The following is a 23355-nucleotide window of genomic DNA, read 5'->3' as shown; positions in this document are numbered from 1 at the left end:
TAACTGGGTTTCTTGCCCCCGCAACTCCTATTGAAAGACTGCTCTAGAACCTCATTCCTCTGATGGCTAGAAACCTTCTTTTAATTTCCAGCCTAAATCTATTCATGGCCAGTTTATACCCATTTCCTCTTGTGCCAACACTGTCCTTTAGTTTAAACAGTTCCTCTCCCTCCCTGGTGTTTACCCCCTAATTTATTTATAGAGAACAATCAGATCCCCTTTCAGCCTTCATTTTGCTAGGCTAAACAAACCAAGCCCTTTGTCTCCTCTCATAAAATAGGCTCTTCATTCCCTGAATTATTCTGGTAGCCCAGATTCTTAAGAAGAATCATACTCTTCCATGGCAACATGTCAACTAACAGTAAACTCTCTCTGGACCAGAGGATCACTCAGATATTTGATCCTGATGCAGCAGCAAATATAGTGTAATATTGTTGGGATATAATCATATATGTTGTGACACATATATACACATATATATTGTGGAAGCAGAGAAAGAACTGAAAGGAAGGGGATTGCAATGCATGACAGTTTGTTAGCAAGAGTCAGGCTAACTGTAACCCTAATAACGCGAGATTTGTAGAAGCGAGGATTGTGTGAGGCGAGTGGGAAAGAACTGTGTGAGAAGTTGTTGCGACCTTGTGTAGATAATGTGTAGATAATATTGTATGTAGACTAGAGTCTAAACAAGCGAGGAAAACAAGATATCAGAATGACCTATGTATAAACAAAATGCAGCTGTTGCTCATTATTGTCTGTAACAAAAGGTATAAATGCTTGCTGTAATTGTTTACCTGTTGAGAGACCTGTTTAGCTCTCTCCCGCTACGCAATTGCTTGAGAAAATAAAGTATCTGACTTGCTGTACCCAAACAAAAAGTGAGATCTCTGTTATTCTCCGACAATATGAATACATTGTAATATGTTATAGGCCAGTAGGCCTAGTGTGTGTGAAGTATGCTTGAGATGAGTACGTCGGTTGCGTGCTGGCAACCGAAGCGAGGATTTAAGGTTGCGAATGGTCAAGGACTGTTCTGTGCAAAACAACTTGTTGTGTCCATGGGAAAGATAAAGACTCAGCAGAAAAAGGAATAACATCAGTGGTGTTGTCACAGCAATGTATTCGCTACAGCTGTGAACAAAAATTGGGGGAAATGAAATGCCTTGGATTATGGCAGCCTGCCCAGGACTGTTTTCTTGGCAAAGGTAAAGGACAGATGACGCGACGGAATGGACTATAAATGGTTGTCTATGATATCTGCAATTTGGAGTCAGACATCGATCCAGAGCCCTAATTTTGAAGAGGTGTGCAACGCTGGCTCCCCAGGCCTTATGACTGGAAGCGGACCTCGACTGGCCATCGGGACTTCGTTCTAATCGTCAGACTCTGATACAATATGAAAGGGGTATGAATGTGGAGTGAGTGGGGTTTACATTGTAATCAATAAAAGTATTTAGAGTATTATATACCAACACTGTGGCCTGGTCTACACTACGACTTTAATTCGGATTTATCAGCTTTAATTCGAATTAACCCTGCAACCGTCCACACAACGACGCTATTTATTTTGATGTAAAGGGCCCTTTAAATAGATTTCTGTACTCCACTCCGACGAGCGGAGTAGTGCCAAAATCGATTTTAGCAATTCGAATTAGGGTTAGTGTGGCCGCAATTCGATGGTATTGGCCTCCGGGAGCTATCCCACAGTGCATCATTGTGACCGCTCTGGACAGCAATCTAAACTCGGATGCACTGGCCAGGTAGACAGGAAAAGCCCCGCGAACATTTGAATTCCATTTCCTGTTTGCCCAGCGTGGAGAGCACAGGTGACCACAGATAGCTCATCAGCACAGGTAACCATGCAGGCTGATAATCGAAAAAGAGCACCAGCATGGACCGTGAGGGAGGTACTGGATCTGATCGCTGTATGGGGAGAGGATTCAGTGCTTGCAGAACTTCGTTCTAAAAGACGAAATGCAAAAAATTTTGAAAAAATCTCCAAGGGCATGATGGAGAGAGGCCACAATAGGGACTCTGAGCAGTGCCGCGTGAAAGTCAAGGAGCTCAGACAAGCCTATCAAAAAACAAAGGAGGCAAACGGTCGCTCCGGGTTAGAGCCGCGGACATGCCGCTTCTACGCCGAGCTGCATGCAATTCTAGGGGGGGCTGCCACCACTACCCCACCTGTGTTCGTGGATTCTGGGTCGGGGATAGTCTCATCAGCGACGCCTGAGGATTCTGCCGATGGGGGAGAGGAGGAGGATGAGGATGAGGATGAGCTTGCAGAGAGCACGCAGCACTCCGTTCTCCCCAACAGCCAGGATCTTTTTATCACCCTGACTGAAGTACCCTCCCAAGCCTCCCAAGCCAGTACCCAAGACTCTGACCCCATGGAAGGGACCTCAGGTGAGTTTACCTTTTAAAATATAAAACTTGTTTTAAAAGCAAACGGTTTTTAATGATTACTTTGCCTGACTTTGCATTCGCGGTCAGTTCAGCTACTGGAAAAGTCTGTAGCTACTGGAAAAGTCTGTTAACGTGTATGGGGATGGAGCGGAAATCCTCCAGGGACATCTCCATGAAGCTCTCCTGGAGGTACTCCGAAAGCCTTGCCAGAAGGTTTCTGGGCAGTGCATCTTTATTCCCTCCTCCATGGTAGGACACTTGACCACGCCATGCTTGCAGCAAGTAATCTGGTATCATTGCCTGACAAAGCCTGGCAGCGTATGGTCCCGGTGTTTGCTGGCATTCAAGCAACATCCGTTCTTTATCTTGTTGTGTAATCCTAAGGAGAGTGATATCACTCCTGGTAACCTGGTTGAAATACGGGAACTTAATTAAGGGGACAGAGGTGGCCGTTCCTACTGGGATGTTTGCCTGTGGCGGAAAATAAATCCTTCCCTGCAGTTAGCCAAGCGCAGATGGGAAATTGGCCCTGAGTTTTTCGCGTTTGGCTAGCAGGGATCTTCCCTGTTACCAGCCACGCGGTGGGGGGAGGGGTACCGTGATCATCCCAGAGAATTCATGGCGGGGGGGGGGGGGGGGGTTAGTTTGATGCCTGCAGGGATCTTCCCTGATACCAGCCATGCGGTGGGGGGGAGGGGTACAGCGATCATCCCAGAGAATTCATGGCGAGAGGCGGGGGGGGTTAGTTTGTTTTCTGGTGCTGCTGAATGTTAACAGAAAAACCGCAGCACTCTACTTGCCTGAAGGGGCCCAGACAAGCCCCCCCACACTGCCCCCCCCCCAACTGGCTGAGATTGGCCAGGCTTCTTCAGCACTCTACAAGCTATGCTTGGTATGTGGGAAAGGAGGAAGCAGAAGCTTACCATGGCCGCATGCAAGCCGAATTCTGTTGCCCAGACCTGTGATCTCTAGCAGCAAAGCCACAGGCACTCAGCATTAAGAGGCAAAATGCGACCTTGCACAGAAATCACATGTGCTATGTAATGTGAACAGTGTTGGTCACCGTGAAAGAGTATAAGCATTGTTCTGCAAAATGTAGCTTTTAAAACAATTCTCTCTTTTTTCCCCTCCCTACAGCAGCTGCAAATTCCTCAAGCCTCCCTCCTCCATCCCGAAGGTTATCACAGATAAGGCGTCGTAAGAAGAGAACGCGAGAGGACATGTTTTCGGAAATTATGGAATCCAGCCGCAGTGACAGAGCTCATGTGAATGAGTGGAAGGAAACAGTTTCAAAGTATAAGAAAGAAGTCAGTGAACGTGAGGAGAGGAGGGACCAACGTGAGGAGAGGAGGGACCAACGTGAGGAGAGGAGAGACGCTCGAGATGAGAGGTGGTGGCAGGAAGACCAGAGGATGAAGGATGCAACGCTGGGGCTGCTCCGGCGTCTGGTGGAGGTTCAGGAACGGCTGCTGGAAAACAGACTGCCGCTTCAGCCCCTGTTCCACCCTCCCCCCTCCCCATGTTCCGTATCCTCCTCACCCAGACGTGTAAGAACGCGGGGGGGGAGGCTCCGTACACCTTCCCATTCCACCCCAGTAGACAGCCCAAGCAAAAGGCTGTCATTTTTTTAACCTTTTCTTTGTGGCTTTTTCCTTCCCAGCAATCCTCCTCCCAAATACCACCCGGGTTCCCTCCCTCTTTTTCTAATCTATTAATAAAGAATAAATGATTTTTAAATGATAGTGACTTTATTTGGTTTGAAAGAAAGCTGGGGGAAGGGGCAGGGTGGGTTCCTTACAGAAAATCAGTCAGTAAAGGGGGAGGGTTTTCATGAAGGAGAAACAAACAGATATTTCACACGGTAGCCTGGCCAGCCATGAAACTGGTTTTCAAAGCTTCTCTGATGCACAGCGCTTCATGGTGTGATCTTCTAATCGCCCTGGTGTCTGGCTGCGCGTAATCAGCAGCCAGGCGATTTGCCTCAGCCTCCCACCCCGCCATAAAGGTCTCCCCCTTACTTTCACAGAGATTGTGGAGCACACAGCAAGCAGAAATAACAATGGGGAGATTTCTTTGGCTGAGGTCAGAGCGAGTCAATAATGATCTCCAGCGACCCTTTAAACGGCCAAATGCACATTCTACCACCATTCTGCACTTGCTTAGCCTGTAGTTAAACAGCTCCTGACTCCTGTCCAGGCTGCCTGTGTATGGCTTCATAAGCCATGGCATTAAGGGGTAGGCTGGGTCCCCAAGAATAACTATGGGCATTTCAACATCCCCAACGGTTATTTTCTGGTCCGGAAAGTAAGTCCCTTGCTGCAGCCCTTTAAACAGAGTAGTGTTCCTGAAGACGCGAGCGTCATGAACCCTTCCCGCCCAGCCCGCGTTGATGTTGGTGAAACGTCCCTTGTGATCCACAAGTGCTTGCAGCACCATTGAAAAGTACCCCTTGCAGTTTATGTACTCGGTGGCTTGGTGCTCCGGTGCCAAGATAGGGATATGGGTTCCGTCTATTGCCCCACCACAGTTAGGGAATCCCATTGCAGCAAAACCATCCACTATAGCCTGCACATTTCCCAGAGTCACAGACTTTCGTAGCAGCACCTGAGTGATTGCTTTGGCTACTTGCATCACAGCAGCCCCCACAGTAGATTTGCCCACTCCAAATTGATTCCCGACTGACCGGTAGCTGTCTGGCGTTGCAAGCTTCCACAGGGCTATCGCCACGCGCTTCTCAACTGTGAGGGCTGCTCTCATCTTGGTATTCTGGCGTTTCAGGGCAGGGGACAGCAAGTCACAAAGTTCCATGAAAGTGCCCTTACGCATGCGAAAGTTCCGCAGCCACTGGGAATCGTCCCAGACCTGCAACACTATGCGGTCCCACCAGTCTGTGCTTGTTTCCCTTGCCCAGAATCGGCGTTCCATGGATAGAATCTGCCCCATTAACAACATGATCTCCAAAGCACCGGGGCCTGTGGTTTCACTGAATTCTGTATCCGTGTCTGTGTCCATGTCCTCATCATGGTTGTCGCTGCGCTGCCGCCGCCGCTGCCTCCTCGCCTCGTTTCTCTGGTCCTGGCTGAGCATAAACTCCACGAGAACGCGCGAGGTGTTTACAATATTCATGACTGCTGTCTTGAGCTGAGCGGGCTCCATGCTTGCCGTGGTATGGAGTCTGCAGTGTTCACCCACCCAGGAAAAAAGGCGCGAAAATGGTTGTCTGCCGTCCGTTGCTTTCATGCAGGGAGGGAGGGAGGAGGTGAGGCTGTACCCAGAACCACCTGCGACGATGTTTTTTGTCCCATCAGGCACTGGGATCTTAACCCACAATCCCAATGGGCGCGGGAGACTGCGGGAACTATGGGATAGCTATGGAATTGCTACCCACAGTGCAACGGTGCAGAAATCGACGCTAGCCCCGGTACTTGGACGCACACCACCGAAGTAATGTGCTTAGTGTGGCCGCATCCATTTCGACTTTATACAACCTGTTTTTCAAATCCGAATTATCTAAATTCGGATTAATCCTGTAGTGTAGACATACCCTGTGTCTGGCATCAGCCTGCTCCCCCATCCTATAGGGAGGCCTCTATCAGGACCAAACAATTTCACCTTGATGCCTGTTCCTACAGGTCAGCAAGGCTCAGGTGTAAAGGATCCATAAAACAGGGAAGGACTAGAAATCAAAAGAGGCTGGAGAGGGCCAAGGGGAAAATGGAATCTCGGTCTGTGGCACATTCCTACAACCCCCATCATTCCCAACATAAACAAACATAGAAATGGATCCGTGAAGGTTTCTGGGTTTCCAGCACCTTCAGAATAAGTCTCTAGCTCCATCTTAGTCGGATGTGGGACTGACTCTGACTGTCCTCAGGTCAAAGCCTTGGATCCAGAAGTGCCCGCTCCAAAATCCGTGGTGTTGTAATCAGGGAATGATGTCTACTCAATCAACAGAAGTGTGCAGCCTGCAGAAAACTCAGCCTCAGACTCCATTCCACAATCCCGATAATCCAAGCAAACAGCTTGTGCCAAAGAAGATGGCCCAGGGGCAGCTCACTCTGTCAGAGCTGAGGAACTAGATATTGAAGAATTATACTGGATTGTTTTGGAGTTTACACAGTACCATGCTGCAGGAAAGGGACATGGGCAGATACTTCTGCTTCAGTTTATTAAGCTTGCACCAAAAATAAATCCTCACTGGGACTTCGGGTTTTCTCTTGTGACTCCTGATGAGCGGCTGTCCGGCTGAGCGAACTCTGGCCCTGGCACATGGATACTAAAATGGCCCTACCTCCCAGAGGTGGTGAGGCTGTTTGCAAAACATACAGTGATCCTCAGATGGAAAGCACTCTCTCAGAGCATGTCTTCACTATGGGGGTAAGTCGACCTATACTATTCCAGCTACTCAGTGCCGAGTGACATTACAACTAGATCCAACAAGTATATCTGTGTGCTGCACAAGGCCCTTTCCCCAACCTCACCTGAGCTCTGCCAGTTGCTCTGAAAGGCCACGTCTGTCCCGCTCCACAGCCCCTAGTCGCACCTCCAGTGCTGCCTTCTCACGCACCAGGGCTTCCTTTTCTCTGGATACTTTAGCCAGTGCATCTCCACGGTGACTTGACTCCAGCCGTGTTTTCTCCAAGTCAGTGCTGGATGACTCCTCCTGGCGACACATCTGAAAATGGGGGGAAAGGAGGAAATGAGCTCCTACTACTAGCCAAGATACTCTCCAGAACTCATCAGTTTCACTCTTGAGCTAGCCAGAGGAGAAGGCTGAAGGACTGAGATAATCTCCCTTCATGGTGTCACTCTGCACTGATGTACCAGGAGACAACCAGGCCTGAAAATGACAATTTGGAAATGATGTCTATGTCCATATTGGGTTGCTTGGGATAGTACTATAGCTCTGGTCCCTGGGTGCATGGGGCCCCAGTAATGCGTGAGTGTTGTGGGAATGTGGAATTGATCAGTGCTACGCTCAGCTGATGTGGCAACTCATGGTATTGGACGCCATCAGGTAGTCGAGGGACACATCGACTATTTAGAACACATCACCAGACATCGGCAATACCAGGAGAGATGAGCTGGAGTGCCATTGAGAAGTGAAGTCAGGAAAGTAACTGAAATACTTCTGTGATGGATTGTATTTACCTACCCTAAATTCTCAATTACTGAGGGACAATCTACACTCATTGCTATATTTGCTTTCCATAATCTACTCTTAGCCCTGGTCTACACTATGAGTTTAGGTCGAATTTAGCAGCATTAGATCGATTTAACCCTGTACCCGTCCACACGACGAAGCCATTTTTGTCGACTTAAAGGGCTCTTAAAATTTATTTCTGTACTCCTCCCCGACGAGGGGATTAGCGCTGAAATCGACCTTGCTGGGTCGAATTTGGGATAGTGTGGACGCAATTCAATGGTATTGGCCTCCGGGAGCTATCTCAGTGTGTTCCATTGTGACCGCTCTGGACAGCACTCTCAACTCAGATGCACTGGCCAGGTAGACAGGAAAAGCCCCGCGAACTTTTGAATTTCATTTCCTGTTTGGCCAGCGTGGCAAGCTCAGAGGTGACCGTGCAGATCTCATCAGCAGAGGTGACCATGGAGTCCCAGAATTGGAAATTGGCTTACAGGGAATTAAAATCAACAAAGGGGGAGGATTTGCATCAAGGAGAAACACACACAACTGTCACACCGAAGCCTGGCCAGTCATGAAACTGGTTTTCAAAGCCTCTGTGATGCACAGCGTGCCTTCTAATCACAAACAGCCTAGTCAGCAAACAGTGCCAGCGAGATTTTAAACGTCCAAAGGCACATTCTACCACCATTCTGCACTTGTTCAGCCTATAGTTGAACTGCTCCTTACTACTGTTCAGGCTTCATGAGCCATGGGAGCAAGGGGTAGGCTGGGGTAGGTGCGACCGTGCAGTGCTGCTGGCTGGGAGAGCAGCCTAAGGCAAAAGCCTCCAGCTCGCATGATATTCCACGCAGGACTGAATCTCCATTAGACGAAACTTGAAGAGAATGACCTGGAGTCACTCCCATTTATGTCCAGGCGCCCCCGACCGACTTCACCGAGGCTGGCCAGGAGCACCCATGTCTGCCCAGGTGCCCCTGACCGACCTCACCGAGGTCGGCCAGGAGCACCCAGGAGATGACAACGACGGCTAGCAGTTGTACTGCACTGTCTGCTGCTGCGAAGGCAAGGAGCTGCTGCTGTGTAGCAATGCAGTACCGCGTCTGCCAGCAGCACCCAGGAGACGTACGGCGACGGTGAGCTGAGTGGGCTCCATGCTTGCCATGGTATGTCGTCTGCATGGGTAACCCAGGAAAAAAGGTAAGAAACGATTGTTTGCCGTTGCTTTCACGGAGGGAGGGGGGCCTGATGACATGTACCCAAAACCACCCGCGACAATGTTTTTGCCCCATCAGGCATTGGGAGCTCAACCCAGAATTCCAATGGGCAGTGGAGACTGCGGGAACTGTGGGATAGCTACCCACAGTGCAACGCTCCGAAAGTCGACGCTAGCCTCAGTACTGTGGATGCACTCCACCGACTTCATGCGCTTAGTGGGGGGACACACAATCAACTGTATAAAATCAATTTCTAAAAAATCGACTTCTATAAAATCGACCTAATTTCATAGTGTAGACATACCCTTAGTATAACCTCTTATGAGTGATGTGCCCAAATATTTGGATGCTAATACTTTTAACTGTATCACTGAATTTATTAACCCTAATTTGTTATTGCAGATTATGTATTATATGTATTTATGACTTTTAAATCAGACTTTATACTTTTGGATAATTTAAGCATTATACCCAGAAGTACAGACACTCTTTCCTTAACCTGTATATTAGACAATTCTAACATTAGCTCAGGCACTACCAACACATAGGGCGAAGGGGTAGTGTGGACGCAATTCAATGGTATTGGCCTCCGGGAGCTATCCCTGTATTAAACTTTCCAAAGCTTTCACCTTTCAAACTGAAATCTTTTGAGAGTCCTGGTCGAAGTATGCCCAAAGGTGACTTTTTGAAAAGTTTGAGCAAAGACAGTTTAGGCATTTGTGAGACCGACGAGAGTAATAAATAAATATGCTTTCCCATTCTTAAAAAATGACAATTTGATCCCACTTTTCCTTTAAGTGGCTGGGTGTAAATAGCTTAGATTTGGCAGGAAAACAGCTCTTGCGGATGAGAAGTGTCTTCCAGCACTCTGTGAAAATCAGTTTGATGTGGCCAAGATATGAAAGTGGGGAGATGGTAGACTGCAAACGTGCCTGCACCAACAAGGCTTTTGATTTATAACATAGTCCTGTCCATAAGTGCTGCACAGATCAGATTCCTCCTTCACATTTCCAAGAGACAGCCAAGCTTGGACACTAATCCAAGCTATTTAGCTTTTCTTTCATCATAGCACCCCAGCTGGGTATTTGTCAAACAAAGCATAGTACACAAAACCTCAGATTATCAAACAAAGAAAAGGCCTTAAAATGAAATAAGATAACAAACCTATCCTATATTATAATACCCAAAATTAGTATAGCAGATTATGAAACAATCAAACAAGTGAAGACAAATTCCCCATTCTACTCCATTGACACATGATGCTCACAAATTTTCTTTTTGATAAACTAAACTAAAATTAGTTCAGTGTCAGTTTAAATTGTCTGTTTGTTGATTTCTCTCTTCTCTTCTTCCTCAGGGCTTGAGGAAGGGCTCCCACGTAATCAAAGTTGTGTTACCACCTTTCCTAAAAGTTTACCGGTGAATTTTGAAAACAGGTACATCTGATGCTCCATTTCCACCTGTAACAGGGCATGAGGGCCCTTTAAGGCTGGCTACAGCTCTGCTCTGTTACAACCCAGAATAAATGGAATCTTGGGAGCAGTAGGCTTTCCAGCAAAGAATGCTGGAAAATTAGACTTTTTATAAAGGGTTCTCTCACTTCAGTAAAGGAATGATGAGGGAGGGAGCAAGATTTGCTGTGGATCTCTCTTTGGACATGGACAGAAGCAGAAGTTCGAGGCCTCTCCAGGCAAAAGACCTGCAAGTGGCTTTAGAAGAATTCTGTCCAAGGAGCTTAGGAGGAGGCCCCACAGACAGCTGGGTAAAGTACACTGAGGAGTAGGAGTTTCCCTTGAGACCCAGGCCTTGGGAAGTTGAGGGTTGGTGGTAGAGTGAAGCAAGTAGCCTTGGGGAAAAGAAACTGGGAGGGTTTGGGGTTGGACTTGACTTTAGCAAAGCTTTTGATATGGTCTCCCACAGTATCCTTGCCAGCAAGTTAAAAAAGTATGGATTGGATGAATGGAGTACAAAGATAGATAGAAAGCTGGCTAGATCATCAGGCTCAACGGGTAGCAATCAATGGCTCGATGTCTAGTTGGCAGCCGGTATCAAGCGAAGTGCCCCAGGGTCGGTCCTGGGGCCGGTTTTATTCAACATCTTCATTAATGATCTGGATGATGGGATGGATTGCACCCTCAGCAAGTTCACGGATGACATCAAGTGGGGGGGAGAGGTAGATATGCTGGAGGGTAGGGATAGGGTCCAGAGTGACCTAGACAAATTGGGGAATTGGGCCAAAAGAAATCTGATGAGGTTCAACAAAGACAAGTGCAGAGTAGAGAATTGCCAGCAGATCGAGGGAAATGATTATTCCCCTCTATTCAGTACTGGTGAGGCCACATCTGGAGTATTGCGTCCAGTTTTGGGTCCCCCACTACAGAAAGGATGTGGACAAATTGGAGAGAGTCCAGTGGAGGGCAACGAAAATGGTTAGGGGGCCGGGGCACATGACTTAAGAGGAGAGGCTGAGGGAACTGAGCTTATTTAGTCTGCAGAAGAGAAGAGTGAGGGGGGATTTGATAGCAGCCTTCAACCACCTGAAGGGGGGTTCCAAAGAGGATGGAGCTCAGCTGTTCTCAGTGGTGGCAGATGACAGAACAAGGAGCAATGGGCTCAAGTTGCAGTGGGGGAGGTTTAGGTTGGATATTAGGAAAAACTATTTCACTAGGAGGGTGGTGAAGCATTGGAATGGGTTCCCTAGGGAGGTGGTGGAATCTCCATCCTTAGAGGTTTTTAAAGCCTGGCTTGACAAAGCCCTGGCTGGGTTGATTTAGTTGGGGTTGGTCCTGCTTTGAGCAGGGGGTTGGACTAGATGACCTCCTGAGATCTCTTCCAACCCTAATCTTCTATGGTTCTATGAAATGGGGTGGCTCAGCTTGCAGCCAGTGGGGTGAGGGTGATGATGGGATAGGAGGAAGGCATGGCCTAGGAGACATGTTGCTGAAGACAGGACAGGGAGAAGGTAAGAGGATTTGTGAGAATGAGGTTGGGAGGGGGAGAACTGGATGAGGACAAGTGAGGAGTGGATCCAGAAGATGAGTGAAGGAAGCCTGGTGGTGGCTGGAGAGTGGTTAGCAGAGACAGAGGACAAGGTGTAAATGACAAGTCATTTATAACAGGCAACAAGATAAGCATTCAGTTATAGCAAGTAATCAAGGCAGGGTACCCCGAAGGAACTAACTAATAAGTCAAGACACGAGGCAGCAGTATCATCCTGGTCAGCTTGGAGTGAGTAACAAAGGTTGCTTAAGGCCAGCTACCGTTGGCATGGAGGCTCTTCTAGAAAGCATGGGCATTTATAAATCATTCCCAGGAGCTGCAGGCAGGGGAAGTGAGGAGCAAGGGCCCATGGGATTCAGAGGGCCAAAATAATCTGTAGGAACACAAGAATTGCCAGAGTGGATCAGACCAATGGTCCAACCAGGCCACTATCCTATCTATCTCTGACACTGACCAATACCAGCTGCTTCAGAGAAAGGTGCAAGACACACCAAAGAAAAGTGCATGAATCCCCGCCCATAGGATAATCCCCCCAGGGGACTGTCCTCCAAATCCAGAACTGTTAGAGATTGGCTTCAGCCCCAATGCAAGCAGATTTATAGCCCTTCCATTTCCTTTCTTACTAGTTACTATTCTAACTCTCAATATTTTGGTCACCCATATAAATGTCCTCTCTGTATCCTGCTAAGTCCTTGGCCTCAGTGGTGGCATCCTGTGGCAATGGAGTTCCGTACTCTAAATACATGCTGTATGAAAAAGCATTTCCTTTTATCAATTTACCATTGTCTCATTTAATTGAATCTGCCCTTGTTCTTGAATTAGGAGTCAGGGTGACTAAATCTCCCTTCTCTAGACCATTCGGTATTTTATATATTCTTATGATGTCTCCTCCCTAATGTAAACAATGCCAATCTTCTCAACGGCTCTTTATAGGAGTTTTTCCAGGCCCCTAACTGCTCTCACCATTACCTCTTTCAGAGCCCCCTCTAATTGTGCAATATCCTTTTGAAATGGGGTGACCAGTACTGCATACATTATCTAGTGGAGGCCGGATTGCTGATTTATACAAGGGCATTACATTTTCCATATTTTCTATTCCATTCCTTATGCTTCCTGACATTTTGGACCTAGTACAGAACCTTGCATTCCACTACCCTAGTATCATGAGACTGCAAAGCCAGCCCATGGGGAAATCCCCTAACAAGAGCTGGTCAGGAATTTTTCATCAGAAAATGCAGATTCGTTGGGTGCAGGGATGAAATGGGCCCCTATTGCAATACACAACATTTCCCAGTGAGTTCTCCTTGGGGCAATGACAGGTGCAGTGGTAGTGCTAGAAGAATGGCATGACTGGGTCCTATTCCATGCTTTGTCATAGGCCTGCAATCTTCAGCCTCAGATTCCTATAACATGGGGCTAGTGTCCCTCCCTCTCAGGGAGGTTGTGAGGCTGAACTCACTAATATTTATGAAGTGTTTTGGGTTCCTGGGGTGGAAAGTGACCGTCTTCACTATATGCACTATACTCTCCATTGGACAATTCAACTCCCAAGAAAACATGGAGAGTCATCGCAAACCCCACCCTTCACCATCAGTCTGAGACATGCCGAGTAGGAAATGCACAAGAGTCATGTGAACTCTGACCCTGTATTGTTTCCAACAGCACTGGATGTCTTAGTGCTGATGGTGTTCTAAAACCCAACAGCACCACGCCCAGCCTCAGCACCACAGTGCTGGTGCTGCCAGATTCCTGTGGAGGACAGGGGGGTCTCTCTCACCTGACTCATCACCTCATGGGTCTCTTTTCTCTCATCTCTCAGCACACCCAACTCTGCCTGCAGTTCCTCCTGCACCTCCTTAGCTTTCTGCAGCAACTGCTCCAGAAGGGTTTTCTCTGCACAGAGCTCCTCATTTGCTCTTTCGGACAGGCTCAGCTCCTCCTGCACAGAGGCTGTTGCTCTCTGCATGTCCTTCACTTTGCTTGACAAAGCCTGATTCTCCTGCTCCAACTACAGTCAAGGAAAAAAACAAAAAAGGAAATCAAGGAGCAGAGAACACAGACATACTCTTTTTGGGGCCTCTGCCCTGGGCAGAGAACACTGTGCCATGTCCACACTCAGTCAGCCCCAGTATTCCCTGGAGAAGCTTGAAGGAGACCTCACCAAGGTAAACCCAACTCTTGGAGACCTCTACTCACCTGCAGGACAAGCTGATTCAACTGCATTTTATCCAAAGCTAGAGCCTCATTAATGCCACTCATCTTCTCAGCCACATCATGCAGATCAGCGGTTTCTGCCTTCAGTTTATTCTGAACGCCTGTCAACTCAGCAATTGACTGTTCTGCCTAGCAGGGCAAAGAAGAAAGGAAGGAGATGAAAACAAAACCCCTCAAAGGCTTTTCTTGCTTTAACCCAAGGATCGCCTTTTCCATACCAAACCCCTGACATCAGCTATGTCTCCAAGACAGTCCTCCTCCCTCATTCCCAAAGTGCATCCCTCTCACCATACACACCCCTAATCCTCTAGGAATTCCTCTTTCCCTCTAGTCGGGGTCCCAATCCTCTCTCAGCCATCCCTCTATGCACATGAAGGCTTAACTCCCTGAAGTGTTTTTCTGGCTTGATTCTGGTGTCCCCTTATGGGAGATAACACTATCTAGCCTTTTCATACTGCAGGGAGCAGTGTATGGTGAGCCTGCTATTTGAACTCGCTCTTGAAATAACAAGCTGGGCTTGATGCTGCCTGGGAATAACAGATGAGCCCGTACCCTCTCCAATGCCATGGCAAGCTCATGTTTCTCTTGCTTCATCAACTCCCCATCAAGGTGAGATTTCTCCAGCGCCTCCCTCCTGGCAACCAACTCGCTCTTTAACAATGAATGCTTTGCTTCAAGTGCAGCTAAAGCCTTCTGACTGAGAGGAGGGGAGGGAGACAGACAGAGAGATAGACACACAAACACACACACACACAATGGTGGAAGGTGGGAGAGAGAGGAGAGAAGCTTTTAGATTTAAAGGCATTATCATTTCAAAATCCTAGGCAACAAGAAGACATGTCCAAATGACTCCTATCCCAGACCCGCTGTTTCCCAGCCAATTCCATCAGCCCTTCTAGGTCTCAGGGTCCAAGGACATTGTTGGCTTGAGCCATTCATCCTCTGTCTCTGCTGTGGTAAGAGGCCCTGGAACTGGCCAGCTGTGCAATGCTGGACATGGAAATGTTCCTCACCTCAGTGGGATTACCCTGATTTTAGAATTTATAACATTATCCAGCCATGCTATTGACTGTCTGACCTTCTTCAGTTACAAATTCCACAAGCTGAATACATGTTGCCTAAAGGAGCTCTGAGCACTTCAGAGGATGGTGGGAGCTAGCTCAAAAATAGAGCTCCATTCCCACCCCTACAGTTCAGTGAACAGATGTCAACGAGCTTTGCAAACCACACAGGACATAAATTAAATTTATCTACCCAAAGAGATACTATTTCCTCTCATTCAGATACCAACATATCCCCAACAAACCATAAGATACCAACTTTGAAACAACTTAAACCTAAGTAAATACCAAAAAAGTAAATTAATAACATTTTAAAAGAGAATCCTACCCCAAGCAGAGTTTTTACCCTGAAAAATAAAAGTGCCAGAGGCCCCATGAAGTCTGTTAGAGATTTTGTTATTGCTATTGATTTTATGTGGAAGGCACTTGGGCCATATTTTTAAAAGTGGTCCCTAAAGATGCAGATAGGTGTTCTTGAAAGTCCCCCTAGGCACCAAGGTGCCTAACTCCCATTTAAGTCAATAGTAGTAAGATGCCTAGGCTCTTCTGAAATCCCACCAGGCATCTTTAGGCATGTAAATACCTTTAAAAACCTGACCTTCAGATACTACTGTGATGGGCAGTGGTATAAAAGCCTTATGCAACTTGATGTTGTCAAGTGAAGCTGCTACGAAATAAAACCACATTATTCCCTTTCCCTCTTCCGTGGAGATAGTTCAAAGAAGAGCTACATGAATGATTTGTGGTCTGAAAAAATAATTTACAGTGAGAGACTAGAAGTTCAATCTACTTCATTTATCAAAAAGGGTATGTTAAGAAGCTATTCAATAAGCCTGTAAGTGACTACACCAGGGAAGCTATCAGATATTAGAGGGTTCTTCCGTCTAGCACTCAAAGGCAGAACAAAGTCCAATGACTGGAAGCTGAAGTCAGTAAAATTCAAAGTGGAAATGAGCAAACGTTTAACAGTGAGGGTAATTAGCCTCTGGAACACATTGCCAAGGGATGTGGTAAATTCTCCATCACTTGAAATCTTTAAAGTATGATTAGATGGCTTACTATAAGAGATACTCTAATTAAATTACAAGTTAATGCGTTAAATGCAGGAAATACTGAGTGAAATTCTATACCTTATGCTATGCAGAAGGTTGCACTAGTTGATCACAATGGTCCTTCCTGGTCCTTACATCTATAAATAACAGCTTACTTGATAGAAAGCCTTGAAGGAGGCAAGTTGAGTTTAACAGCTATTACAAAGTTGTGGTCATGACTCCATAGTTGATCACATTGGGTTTATAAAGAATAATCAAACCTGATTGCTTGTTTGAACAGAATTATAACACTAATGAGAGGAATGTAGACGTGATCCAAACAATCTGTGGGGCCACTGGAGAATCAAGGTGTTAAAGGAGCACTCAAGGAAAACAAGGCCGTTGCAGAGAAACTAAATGAATTTTTTGCATCAGTCTTCACTGCCAAAGACGTGAGGGAGATTCCCACACCTGAGCCATTCTTTTTACGTGACATATCTGAAATCTGTCCCAGGTTGACATGTAAGTAGAGGAGGTTTTGGAACAAACAGTAGTAAGTCACCAGGACCAGATGGTATTCACCCAAGAGTTCTGAAGGAACTCAAATGTGAAACTGCAGAATTGCTAACTGTGGCATGTAACCTATCACTTATGTCAACTTCTCTACCAAATGACTGGAGGGTAGCCAATATAACATCAATTTTTAAAAAAGGCTCCAAAGGAAATCCTGGCAATTACAGATGAGTAATCCTAACTTCAGTATCCGGGAAACTGATTGAAACTCTAGCAAAGAACAGAATTATCAGATACACAGATGAAAACAATATGTTGGGGAAGAGTCAAAAAGCTTTTGCAGATGGAAATCATGACTCACCAACCTATTGAAAATGTTTGAGAGAGTCAACAAGCATGTGGACAAGGGTGATCCAAGTGATATAGCGAATATGGACTTTCAGAAAGCTTTTGACAAGGTCCCTCACCAAAGGCTCTTAAACAAAGTAAGCAGTCATAGGATAGGAGGAAAGGTCCTCTCATGGATCAGTAACTGATTAAAAGATAGGAAACAAAGGATAGGAATAAATGGTCAGTTTTCACAGTGGAGAGAGACATATAGGAGGTTCCATCAAGGATCTGTACTGGGACCTGTGCTGTTCAACATATTCATAAATGAACTGGAAAAGGGAGTAAACAGTGAGGTGGTAAAATCTGAAGATGACACAAAATTATTCAAGATAGTTAAGTCCAAAGCTGACTGCGAAGAATTACAAGGGGAAGTCAGTAAACCAGGTGACTGGGCAACAAAATGGCAGATGAAATTCAATGTTGATAAGTGCAAAATAATCTACACTGGAAAACATAATCCCAACTATACATACAAAATGGCGGGATCTAAATTATCTGTTACCACTCAAGAAAGAAATCATAGAGTCATTGTGGATAGTTCTCTGAAAACATCCGCTCAATGTGCAGCAGCAGTCAAAAAATGCTAACAGAACGTTAGGAACCATCAGGAAAGGGAGAGACTCAAATATCATAATGCCACTATATAAATCCATGGTACACCCACACATTGAATACCGTGTACAGTTCTGGTCGTCCCATCTCAAAAAAAGATATATTAGAATTGGAAAAGAAACAAAAAGGGCAATAAAATTATTAGAGGTATGGAACAGCTTCCGTAAAAAAAGGAGATTAAAAAGGCCAGGATTGTTCACCTTAGAAAAGAGACGACTAAGTGGGGGATATGATAGAAGTCTATAAAATTATGGATGGAGAAAAAGTGTTATTTACCCTTTCATCTATCAGAAGAACCAGAGTAACCCAATGAAATAAATAGGCAGAAAGTTTAAAATTAAGATAAGGAAGTACTTCTTCACACAACACACAGTAAACCTGTGGAACTCATTGCCAGGGCATGTTGTGGAAGTCAAAATTATAACTGGGTTTAAAAAGATTTACTAAGTTCATGAAGGATAGGTCCATAAATGACTATTAGCCAAGCTGGTCAGGGACACAACCCCATGCCCTGAGTGTTCCTCAATCTCTGAGTGCCAGAAGCTGGGACTGGATGACGGGATGGATCACTCAATAACTGCCCTGTTCAGTTCATTCTTTCTGATGCACCTGGCACTGGCCACTGTCAGAAGACAGGATACTGGGCTAGATGGACCATTGATCTGGCCCAGTATGGCCATTCTTATAATCTATAGATCAATAATGAAAGTATTTGATACTGTGTCTCAGAATCTTCACTGAAAAAATGAGTTCTAATTGGCTTGCACAGAAACAATGTAATAAACACTAAAAACTGTCCTTGGGAAGAGATCTAGTGGGATGCCTCAAGCATTGAGGTTAAGTACCAGTATGATGGGGGCAGTGCAATTTTGGGAGTCAGGGAGGGAACCCTTCTGGATTGATAGCACGCTCAAGATGGTCCCTGGGAGGAAATCTTAGTGCCCTTAATCGAGGATCAGCAGGGATTAAATAAATATTTGTTCAGAGGGTGAGCCTTAATAACCTCCAGATTAGCTTGATGACACTGCTTGGAGGGCACGGGGGGACTTATGAGCAGCACAACAGTTCACAAGTAAGGACAACCGCCTCGAGATCTGGGAATGGGCAGTCCTCTCTACATATGATATAACTGCTGCTGTTAAAGACCACAAGGAAACAGTGGGTCTAAGAACTGAGACAGAGCCAGGCAGCTATTATGGGTTTTATTTGGTTTGTTCTGCTAACAGGCTGATAGCTGGGGGAAGGATAGCTCAGTGGTTTGAGCATTGGCCTGCTAAACCCAGGGTTGTGAACTCAATCCTTGAGGAAGCCATTTACGGATCTGGGGCAAAACTCTGTCTGGGGATTGGTCCTGCTTTGAGCAGTGGGTTGGGCTAGATGACCCCCTGAGGTCCCTTCCAACCCTGATAGTCTATGAGAAATACCATGCCTAGAAAGAGAGATGTTTACTCAGCAAGAGCATTTGGTATATCTGAGACTGGAGGTGAATCCAGCCTTGTTTAAATTATTAATGGCTGGGGGAGAGGGCATACCACTCCTCAATGAAGTCACAGCTGACTCCAATGGAGAGAGTTCTTAATACCATCATGGACAATGAAATAATGCAAAGGGGGTCAATGAAAATCAATTGTGGAAAGAAAAGAATAAGAGTTCTGCATATGCTTGAAAGCTTGTCTTTCTCACCAACAGAAGTTGGTCCAATAAAAGATATTACCTCACCCACAGTGTCTCTCTAGAGAGAAAAATAAGACATTCCTTTTAGGAAATATAGGCTAATATACAACAGGGAAATGATCAACAGGATGCAAAAATCTGGGAAGCAGGAACACCAAAAACAGATCTAGTTAGACAGAAGTTTGCAACCTGATGTGGCTGCAAAAAAGCCAACATAGAATTGGGTATGACCGGGTATAGGCCCCTCACTGGCCAAGAAGGGGTTAAGGAATAGTTATTGGATAAGGAGGCCCCTCTCCTTAGCCCTTGTGAGCCTACTCGGACTGGAGGCAGGGCTAAAAAGCCAGCCAGGCAGCTCAGGCTAGGCCTGACCAGCCAGGGAGGAGGATGTAACTTGGGAGCTCCCGGAGAGAATCAGGGTGGAGCCTGCCTCGGGTCAGCAAGCAGTCGAGACTCAGAGCTGGTGCCAGGGATGAGGGCTGGGGCCCCCAAAGGTGATGTTACCCAGAGCCAGGCAGTGATTAGATGGGATGCAGACTGGAGTAGGAAGTGGCCCAGGGAAGCTGATGGGCCAGGTGAGCAGCCAAGTCGGCCCACAGGACCCTGGGTCTGAACCCAATGTAGTAGGGTGGTCCTGGGTTCCCCTACTCCCACTCGAGTGGTGACTACTAAATGGGGCTGCCGCCACCTGACTGGTTGCCACTAGGCAAGGCCGCCACCATCTTGGACTATAACCATTAAGCAGGGGACTCCTGCACCACCCTCCCGATCGCAGGCTGTATACACAGGCATAATGTCCCAAAGCAGAGGCAGCTCCTCCAAATGCCTCTGCTCTTCCACCAGGAACACTGCTCCCACTTACGGGCTTCCATTCAATGACCAATAGAGGAGACAAGTGGGAAGGATTGATTAATGAGGAAATATTCAGCTCTTTTCATAAGTAGGGCTTGTCTCAGTGCCCACAGACTATGAGCTTACGTGTGCAGGGGAGAAGAACTAGAGACCTCTATAAATGTTTGCAGGGGGTTGATGTGGAAGAGTGAGAGGAGTTATTTATTGTGCTCCAGGGGACAGAACTGCACTTACTTGCATGCTGTCCCTTAACACATGGCACAAATTCTTTCAAAATGTGTAAGTCCATAAGACTTGTCTCTGCTATGATGTCTACAGAACTCTGCCAGCTGGTATAGCTGGCAAGTTACACTGTGCACACAGCTACTGTACATAACAACATGCTTCTATTATTTTTACTTCTCCTCCCTCTCACCTATTTGTTTCATCCTCCTGTTTATTATTACCCTAGATTATACACTTTCTAGGGCAGGGACTGTCACATTGCTAGGCATGGTATGCCTGTGTAATTAAATAGACCCCAATTCTGACTGGTCTTCCAGTCACTTCCATAATACTATGCTTATTACTAATCAAATAAAGAAAGGGAAGATTCAGACTGAATATCAGGGAAACTTCTTGAGTATGTTAGAGCCTTTGCAATGAGAGCCTCATCTCGTGGATCATTTAAAATTACTCTGGACAAAACACCTGAAAATGTACTGTATGGAACAATGCCACACTGTGCAGAAAAGGAATAGGTGATTACAAACTTATTCCTCTTGGTCTGAAAATTCTCACTTTGTTCAGACCAGACATGATTTTTTTTTAAAGGTTTGGTCTGGTTGTTTTCTTCAGTTATACTGTACTGAAAACTTAACATCTTTCAAAATTTTTAAGAGTGTCTAGCTTTGCTTTGGAAGCCATAACACAAAGGTCTGACTCTTACAAGTTCTACAATTCTCAGGCACTCAGGCATCCATAAGAAAAGACGGTTACTCACCGTTGTAACTGTTGTTCTTCGAGATGTGTTGCTCATATCCATTCCAATTAGGTGTGCGCGCGCCGCGTGCACGATCGTCGGAGAATTTTCTACCCTAGCAACACCGGCGGGTCGGCTGTGGAGCCCCCTAGAGTGGCGCCTTCATGGCGCTGAATATATACCCCAGCCGACCCGGCGTCCCCTCAGTTCCTTCTTGCCAGCTACTCCGACAGTGGGGAAGGGGGGCGGGTTTGGAATGGATATGAGCAACACATCTCGAAGAACAACAGTTACAACGGTGAGTAACCGTCTTTTCTTCCTCGAGTGCTTGCTCATATCGATTCCAATTAGGTGACTCCCAAGCCCAACTTAGGTGGTGGGGTCGGAGTGAGACATTGCTGTGTGCAAAACCGCTGATCCAAATGCAGCATCGTCCCTGGACTGCGGCACTAGTGCATAGTGAGCTGTAAATGTGTGGACTGATGACCAAACTGCAGCTCTACAAATGTCCTGGATCGGAACTTGCGCCAGGAAAGCAGTCGAGGAAGCTTGGGCCCTCGTGGAGTGAGCGGTGAGGTGCGGTGCTGAGACACCTGCCAGGTCATAGCAAGTCCGGATGCAAGACATAATCCAGGAGGATAGGCGTTGTGAGGAGACCGGTAAGCCTTTCATTCGGTCGGCCACTGCAACGAAGAGTTGCGTCGTCTTTCTAAAGTGCCTTGTGCGGTCAATATAGAAAGCCAGGGCCCTGCGTACGTCCAGAGAATGCAAACGTTGATCCTGGCGAGTAGCATGTGGTTTAGGATGAAAGACCGGGAGAAATATATCCTGATTGATATGAAATGGAGAAACCACCTTAGGGAGAAAGGCAGGATGTGGACGAAGCTGCACTTTATCCTTATGGAAAACTGTGTAAGGGGGCTCGGATGTAAGCGCCCTGAGTTCAGAAACGCGCCTTGCTGAAGTGATGGCTACGAGGAAGGCTGTCTTCCAGGATAGGTACAGAAGTGAACAGGTGGCCAGTGGCTCGAATGGAGGACCTGTGAGCTTGGAGAGAACCAGGTTGAGGTCCCACGTCGGAACGGGCTGACGTTGTTGTGGGTACATCCGGTCTAAGCCCTTGAGGAATCTAACGACCACCGGGTTAGAGAATACCGAGGACGCGAGTTCCCCTGGGTGAAAGGCCGATATAGCGGCCAGGTGAACTCTAATTGAAGATATCGCCAACCCCTGCTGTTTTAGGGAGAGGAGATATTCCAATATGAGAGGAATAGGTGCCTGTAACGGGGACGTGGCTCGTTGTTCGCACCAACAGGAGAACCGCTTCCACTTGGCCAAGTACGTGGCTCGTGTTGAGGGCTTCCTACTGCTCAACAGAATCTGTTGGACCGAGAGTGAGCATTGTTGCTCTGCCTGGGTGAACCATGGAGCAGCCACGCCGTGAGGTGAAGAGATTGCAGGTCAGGGTGACGCAGTCGGCCGTGGTCCTGAGAGATGAGATCTGGACATAATGGAAGCGGGATCGGTGTCTGAACCGAGAGCTCTAACAGTGTGGTGTACCAGTGTTGTCTCGGCCACGCTGGAGCGACCAGAATTACCTGTGCCTGGTCTCTGCGCAATTTGAGCAGTACCTTGTGGACCAGAGGAAACGGAGGGAAGGCATAAAACAGGTGGTCTTTCCAGGGAAGGAGAAACGCATCCGAGAGGGAGCCCGGAGCTCGACCTTGCAGGGAGCAGAACACGTGGCACTTTCTGTTGTCTCGAGATGCAAACAGGTCTATCTGGGGAAACCCCCACTTCTGGAAAACGGAATGTATGATGTCCGGACGGAGAGACCACTCGTGCGTCTGAAAGGACCTGCTGAGTCGGTCCGCTAAAGTGTTCTGGACTCCAGGGAGGAACGATGCCATGAGATGGATTGAGTGGGCGATGCAGAAGTCCCACAGGCGAATGGCCTCTTGGCATAGAATCGACGAACGTGCTCCTCCTTGCTTGTTGATGTAAAACATGGCCGTGGTGTTGTCGATGAGAACTAACACACAGCGGCCACGTAGGAGATTGAGAAATGCTTGGCACGCCAAGCGTACCGCCATCAATTCCCGAACATTGATGTGCAGGGACAGCTGGGGTGCAGTCCACAGGCCCTGGGTATGGTGTTCGTTGAGATGGGCGCCCCAACCCAGAGATGAAGCGTCTGTGACCAGGTGCAGAGAGGGTTGTGGGGCGTGAAATGGCATCCCCTCGCAAACCACATTGTGATCTAGCCACCAGGTGAGGGAGG

General features: G+C 47.0%; 1 protein-coding gene across 13 annotated transcripts in view; it reads right to left on the bottom strand.

Annotated features, from left to right (window-relative positions):
• Positions 1-23355, bottom strand: part of CEP250 (centrosomal protein 250) — a 134974-nt gene that overhangs the window by 52773 nt on the left and 58846 nt on the right. For 11 of the 13 annotated variants that reach the window (XM_065566571.1, XM_065566574.1, XM_065566577.1 and 8 more), the window contains 4 exons: positions 14533-14677; positions 13963-14109; positions 13544-13774; positions 6888-7081 (listed from right to left, as the gene is read on the bottom strand). In XM_065566571.1, the coding sequence (XP_065422643.1) occupies positions 6888-7081; positions 13544-13774; positions 13963-14109; positions 14533-14677 (717 nt within the window). The remainder of the gene's footprint in view (positions 1-6887; positions 7082-13543; positions 13775-13962; positions 14110-14532; positions 14678-23355) is intronic. The other 2 variants (XM_065566581.1, XM_065566582.1) reach the window with 2 other exon arrangements.

Source organism: Chrysemys picta, chromosome 13 (assembly GCF_011386835.1).
Source record: "Chrysemys picta bellii isolate R12L10 chromosome 13, ASM1138683v2, whole genome shotgun sequence".
NCBI lineage: Eukaryota > Metazoa > Chordata > Testudines > Emydidae > Chrysemys > Chrysemys picta.
This window is presented reverse-complemented; position numbering and strand designations above follow the sequence as displayed.